We start from the raw sequence: 7,500 nt of genomic DNA, 5'->3' as shown, positions 1-7,500 counted from the left end.
AGGAAACGGCAGGCTGTCTTCTTCTAATGGATTTATTACAATCTTTGGCAAGCTGGGAAACGTTTGCTGTGGTCTGGAACAACATGGCACACAAACAACTATGAGAAATGCAGCCAATATTACATACAGATAATGTGTCATGAGACATGCAAATATAAATTAAACACACAGAGGACATTAAGGAAATTAAATGAGTTTAAATATAGCTACAAATGAGGCATAATGATGCAATATGTACATACAGCTAGTCTAAATAGCATGTTAGCATTGATTAGCACTCCAAAAAGTCAATAACATCAATAAAGCTCACCTTTGTGCATTCACGCACAGCATAAAACATTTGGTGGACAAAATGAGATAAAGAAGGAGTGGCATAAAACATCTTTCTGTGGGAGACTGGCTGTGCCAGCAACCGGAGGGTTCCTGGTTCAATCCCCACCTTCTACCAACCTCGTCACGTCCGTTGTGTCCTTGAGCAAGACACTTCACCCTTGCTCCTGATGGGTCCTGGTTAGGGCCTTGCATGGCAGCTCCCTCCATCAGTGTGTGAATGGGTGAATGTGGAAATAGTGTCAAAGCGCTTTGAGTACCTTGAAAGGTAGGAAAGCGCTATACAAGTATAACCCATTTACCATTTACATGTAAACAAACTACGATGAGTTCACGGATCGCTGGAATCAGTGGGACAAAAAGGTGCTCGCCAAATACTGTCATCAGTGAAGCATGTTTAATATAAACAGTGGGATTTCTAACAATTAGGAAGGTTTGTGTCATGTTTGTCCTACTAAAGAAAATATATTAAAACAAAAAATATATATAAAATTTAAAAAAAAAAAAAAAAAAAAAAAAAACATTTTTTATATATATATATATATATATATATATATATATATATGTGTGCGTATGTATGTATATATATATATACCTTATTTTTCGGACTATAAGTCGCAGTTTTTTTTCATAGTTTGGCCGGGCTCCAGTGCGATTTATATATGTTTTTTTCCTTTTTTAATATGCATTTTCGGCAGGTGCGACTTATACTCCGGTGCGACTTATACTCCGAAAAATTCGGTATATACATTTATTATTATTTTTATTAAATTAAATAAATAAAAATTATATATATATATACATATACTGTATAAATATATTTATTTATTTTATTTTATTATTTTTTCATTAAAAATCTTGTCTTTGCAGTCTATACAATTGAAAAAATTAAATACAATTACGGTACATTTTTTTTAACAATTATATATATATATATACATATATATATATATATGTGTGTGTGTGTGTATGTATATATATATATATATATATATATATATATATATATATATATATATGTGTGTGTGTGTATGTATATACATACATAAATACATATGTATTTATATATGTGTATGTATGTGTATATATATATATATATATATATATAAAAAAATGTTTTTAAATTAAATTACATTTACAAAAAATATATATATATATATATATATATACTGTATATATTTTTATTTTAGTTTATTATTATTTTTTCATTAAATATCTCGTCTTTCCAGTCTATTCAATTGAACAAATTAAATACAAGTAAAACATTTTTTAACAAAATTATATATATATATAAATCACCAAAAATGATTCCCGGGTGCGGCCACCGCTGCTGCTCACTGCTCCCCTCACCTCCCAGGGGGTGATCAAGGGTGATGGGTCAAATGCAGAGAATAATTTCGCCACACCTTGTGTGTGTGACAATCATGGGTACTTTAACTTATATATATATATATATATATATATATATATATATATATATATATATATATATATAGATACTGTATGTATATATATATATATTTTATTTTATTTTTTTCATCTTTTTCCATTTTCACACATCTCTGAAAGAGGTCCAGGGAGCTACTAGAGTGGCGCTAAAGATTAAAAAATTATAAATTATACAGTTATCCTGTAAAATATTATTGAAATGTCAAAAAATGTTTGTGACACGAGTGAGTGAATGAGTCACAATGTGTCTCCATCCAAGATGAGGAACCAACAATGTTAATGTGTTTTGAAGCATGTGACACAAAAGATTCCGGAATAAATGTCAAGAGGAAAAGATCTGTCATGTGCTCTTGGTGACTCATCACGGGGCTTCTTAGGGAACAAAAGTCGGTTTGATTTATAAAAAAAAACAAACAAAAAAAAAAAACTGAAGGACGAATAACACTCTGTTTTTTTGTATTTCAGGATGATTTTGAGAACATGGCCAAGTTTAAGGTAGGAAGTACTTGTTTGTGTAGCAGGGAGACACGGGTGACATAATGACTCATGCTTTCTCCCGCCTCAGGTGCAGCTTTTCTCCCAGCCAGCTTTTCAAGGCAGCGTCCTTTCTTTGGAGGACAACATGGCGGCCGTGCAGCAAGGCTTCACCGTGGCCTCCTGCAAGGTCCTGGTGGGCAGGTGAGGGGAAGACGCAGCATCAAACATACATGCAAACCCCGAAACCAGTGAAGTTGGCACGTTGTGTAAATGGTAAATAAAAACAGAATACAATGATTTGCTAATCCTTTTCAACTTATATTCAATTGAATAGACTGCAAAGATAAGATATTTAACGTTCGAACTGGTAAACTTTTGTTATTTTTTACAAATATTAGCTCACTTGGAATTTGATGCCTGCAACATGATTCAAAAAATTTGGCACGAGTGGCAAAAAAGACTGGGAAAGTGGAGGAATGCTCATCAAACACTTATTTGGAACGTCCCACAGGTGAACAGGCTAATTGGGAACAGGTGGGTGCCATGATTGGGTATAAAAGCAGCTTCCATGAAATGCTCGGTCGTTCACAAACAAGGACGGGGCGAGGGTCACCACTTTGTGAACAAATGCGTGAGCAAATTGTCCCAACAGTTTAAGAACAACTTTCTCAACCAGCTATTGCAAGGAATTTAGGGATTTCATCATCTGCGGTCCGTAATATCATCAAAAGGTTCAGAGAATCTGGAGAAATCACGGCACATAAGCGATATTACGAACCTTCGACTCCTTTGACTGCATCAAAAAGCGACATCAGTGTGTAAAGGATATCACACATGGGCTCAGGAACACTTCAGAAAACCACTGTCAGTAACTACAGTTCGTCGCTACATCGTTAAGCGCAAGTTAAAACTGGACTATGCAAAGCCAAAGCCATTTATCAACAACACCCAGAAACGCCGCCGGCTTCGCTCATCTAAGATGGACTTATGCAAAGTGGAAAAGTGTTCTGTGGTCTGACGAGTCCACATTTCAATTTGTTTTGGGGAACTGTAGACGTCGTGTCTGCCGTACCAAAGAGGAAAAGAACCATCCAGATTGTTACAGGCGCAGAGTTCAAAAGCCAGCATCTGTGATGGTATGGGGGTGTATTAGTGCCCAAGACAGGGGTAACTTACACATCTGTGAAGGCACCATTAATGCTGAAAGGTACATACAGGTTTTGGAGCAACATATGTTGCCATCCAAGCAACATTATCATGGACGCCCCTGCTTATTTCAGCAGGACAATGCCAAGTCACCTGTTACAACAGCGTGGCTTTATAGTAAAAGAGTGCGGGTACTAGACTGGCCTGCCTGTAGTCCAGACCTGTCTCCCATTGAAAATGTGTGGCGCATTATGAAGCCTAAAATACCACAACGAAGACCCCGGACTGTTGAACAACTTAAGCTGTACATCAAGCAAGAATGGGAAAGAATTCCACCTGAAAAGCTTCAAAATTTGGTCTAACTCAGTTCCCAAACGTTTACTGAGTGTTGTTAAAAGGAAAAGCCATGTAACACAGTGGTAAAAATGCCCCTGTGACAACTTTTTTGCAATGTGTTGGTGCCATTAAATTCTAAGTTAATGATTATTTGCAAAAAAAATGATGTTTCTCAGTTAGAACGTTAAGTATCTTGTCTTTGCAGTCTATTCAATTGAATATAAGTTGAAAAGGATTTGCAAATCATTGTATTCTCTTTTTATTTACCATTTACACAACGTGCCAACTTCACTGGTTTTGGGTCTTGTACCTGCAAATGACTCCTTAAGCTTATTTGGCTAACGTCTCACCAGTTGGCTGGCGTTTGAAGGCCAGGACTTCACCGGCAGGATGTACCTGTTAGAGGAGGGCAACTACCCCGACTTGAGGGCGATGGGTTGCGTCAACGCCAACACCGCCATCCTGTCGTTACTGACTGTCGGCTTCGTAAGTTCATGATTCTTTTCTTTGGTTTAAAATGAATCTAGGAGATGCAGCACAACATTTCAAACTGTGCTAGGTACCCCAAAGAATCACTTGATTAAAGTACAGTGTTTTATTTTCCTATATTTAAAACAGTGTCACTGTGGATTTAAATTTAGTGGCCAAAAATATCAAATGTACTTGTTTTTAATTAATACTTAGGCCTACTATGCTACGGTATTTTAATGTTAGTCATTACGGTGGTACTTGGTGAAAAAAAATGGAGAACCACAAAAGCGTAATAGAAAAATATGATTCCCCCTCATAGTACCATCAAATTAATATGCCACGTTTATTCAAAGCTCTATTAATATTATACATTGAAATATTTTTTTATTTTTTTTAATGTAGATACAGCAATATGTTATGCTGGTGTATCAATACAGTACTGTTAAAAGATAAGTTGTTTTTTATCATTTTATTTCATATGTTTTTTTTACTTTTCCCATTTTTCCCTACACTTGTTACTGCAAATCAATGTTTTTTCTACTTTCAATATTTTTAATGCATTATCAATATTTTTAGAATTGTTGTTTGTTTTCGTGTTTTTAATGTGGATACATCAATATGTTATGCTGGTGTATCAATACAGTACTTTTAAAAGATAAGTGTTTTTTTATAAATGTATTTCATATATATTTTTTCATATACAGTATTTTTTACTTTCTCCATTTTGCCTACAATTTTGTTACTGCAAATCAATGTTTCTTCTATTTTCAATATTTTTCTAGATTTTTAGTATTTGTTTTTTTTAATTTTTTTAATGTGGATACATCAATATGTTATGCTGGTGTATCAATACTGTACTGTTAAAAGATAAGTTGTTTTTTATTAATTTATTTCATATATATTTTTCATATATATATATTTTTTACTTTTCCCATTTTTTCCGACAGTTTTGTTACTGCAAATCAATATTTTTCTTCTGTTTTTAATATTTTTAATGCATTATTAATATTTTTCTAGATTTTTAGAATTATAGTTTTTTTAATGTGGATACATCAATATGTTATGCTGGTGTATCAATACTGTACTGTTAAAATATAAGTGTTTTTTTAATAAATGTATTTCATATATATTTTTTATATACAGTATGTATTTTTTTACTTTTTGCATTTTTCCTACAATTTTGTTACTGCAAATCAATATGTTTCTTCTATTTTCAATATTTTTAATGTATTTTCAATATTTTTAAAATTATTGTTTTTTGTTTTTTTAATGTGGATACACCAATGTGTTATGCTGGTGTATCAATACTGTACTGTTAAAAGATAAGTGTTTTTTTATGAGTTTATTTCATATATATTTTTTATATACAGTAATATTTTTTTACTTTCTCCATTTTGTCTACAATTTTGTTAATGCAAATCAATATGTTTCTTCTATTTTCAATATTTTTAATGTATTATCAATATTTTTCTAGAATTGTAGTATTGTTGTTGTTTTTTTTAATGTGGATACATCAATATGTTATGCTGGTGTATCATACTGTACTGTTAAAAGATAAGTTTTTTATTAATTTATTTCATATATATTTTTCATATATATATTTTTTACTTTTCCCATTTTTTCCGACAATTTTGTTACTGCAAATCAATATTTTTCTTCTGTTTTTAATATTTTTAATGCATTATTAATATTTTTCTAGATTTTTAGAATTATAGTTTTTTTAATGTGGATACATCAATATGTTATGCTGGTGTATCAATACTGTACTGTTTAAATATACGTGTTTTTTTAATAAATGTATTTCATATATATTTTTTATATACAGTATGTATTTTTTTACTTTTTGCATTTTTCCTACAATTTTGTTACTGCAAATCAATATGTTTCTTCTATTTTCAATATTTTTCTAGATTTTTAAAATTATTGGTTTTTGTTTTTTTAATGTGGATACACCAATGTGTTATGCTGGTGTATCAATACTGTACTGTTAAAAGATAAGTGTTTTTTTATGAGTTTATTTCATTTGTATTTTTTATATACAGTAATATTTTTTTACTTTCTCCATTTTGTCTACAATTTTGTTAATGCAAATCAATATGTTTCTTCTATTTTCAATATTTTTAATGTATTATCAATATTTGTCTAGAATTGTAGTATTGTTGTTGTTTTTTTTAATGTGGATACATCAATATGTTATGCTGGTGTATCATACTGTACTGTTAAAAGATACGTTGTTTTTTATTAATATATTTCATATATATTTTTCATATATATATTTTTTACTTTTCCCATTTTTTCCGACAGTTTTGTTACTGCAAATCAATATTTTTCTTCTGTTTTTAATATTTTTAATGCATTATTAATATTTTTCTAGATTTTTAGAATTATAGTTTTTTTAATGTGGATACATCAATATGTTATGCTGGTGTATCAATACTGTACTGTGAAAAGATAAGTGTTTTTTTAATAAATGTATTTCATATATATTTTTTATATACAGTATGTATTTTTTTACTTTTTGCATTTTTCCTACAATTTTGTTACTGCAAATCAATATATTCTATTTTCAATATTTTTAATGTATTTTCAATATTTTTCTAGATTTTTAAAATTATTGTTTTTTGTTTTTTTTAATGTGGATACACCAATGTGTTATGCTGGTGTATCAATACTGTATTGTTAAAAGATAATATGTTTTTTATCATTTTATTTCATTTTTTTTTTTTACTTTTCCCATTTTTTCCTACACTTTTGTTACTGCAAATCAATGTTTCTTCTATTTTCAATATTTTTAATGCATTATCAATATTTTTCTAGATTTTTAGAATTATATATTTTTTTTATGTGGATACATCAATATGTTATGCTGGTGTATCAATACTGTACTGTTAAAAGATAAGTGTTTTTTTATGAGTTTATTTCATATGTATTTTTTATATACAGTAATATTTTTTTACTTTCTCCATTTTGTCTACAATTTTGTTAATGCAAATCAATATGTTTCTTCTATTTTCAATATTTTTAATGTATTATCAATATTTTTCTAGAATTGTAGTATTGTTGTTGTTTTTTTTAATGTGGATACATCAATATGTTATGCTGGTGTATCATACTGTACTGTTAAAAGATAAGTTGTTTTTTATTAATTTATTTCATATATATTTTTCATATATATATTTTTTACTTTTCCCATTTTTTTCCGACAGTTTTGTTACTGCAAATCAATATTTTTCTTCTGTTTTTAATATTTTTAATGCATTGTTAATATTTTTCTAGATTTTTAGAATTATA

At 29.9% G+C, this 7,500-nt stretch overlaps 1 protein-coding gene across 2 annotated transcripts in view; it reads left to right on the top strand.

Annotated features, from left to right (window-relative positions):
- The window catches only part of LOC133623881 (uncharacterized), an 80,337-nt gene that overhangs the window by 54,177 nt on the left and 18,660 nt on the right, over positions 1-7,500 (top strand). For both annotated transcript variants that reach the window (XM_061987349.2, XM_061987348.2), the window contains 3 exons: positions 2,245-2,274; positions 2,345-2,457; positions 4,092-4,224. In XM_061987349.2, the coding sequence (XP_061843333.2) occupies positions 2,245-2,274; positions 2,345-2,457; positions 4,092-4,224 (276 nt within the window). The remainder of the gene's footprint in view (positions 1-2,244; positions 2,275-2,344; positions 2,458-4,091; positions 4,225-7,500) is intronic.

The sequence above is a fragment of the Nerophis lumbriciformis genome, linkage group LG26 (assembly GCF_033978685.3).
Source record: "Nerophis lumbriciformis linkage group LG26, RoL_Nlum_v2.1, whole genome shotgun sequence".
Lineage (NCBI taxonomy): Eukaryota > Metazoa > Chordata > Actinopteri > Syngnathiformes > Syngnathidae > Nerophis > Nerophis lumbriciformis.
Note: the sequence above shows the minus strand (reverse complement) of the source record. Positions and strands in the feature narration are given on the sequence as shown.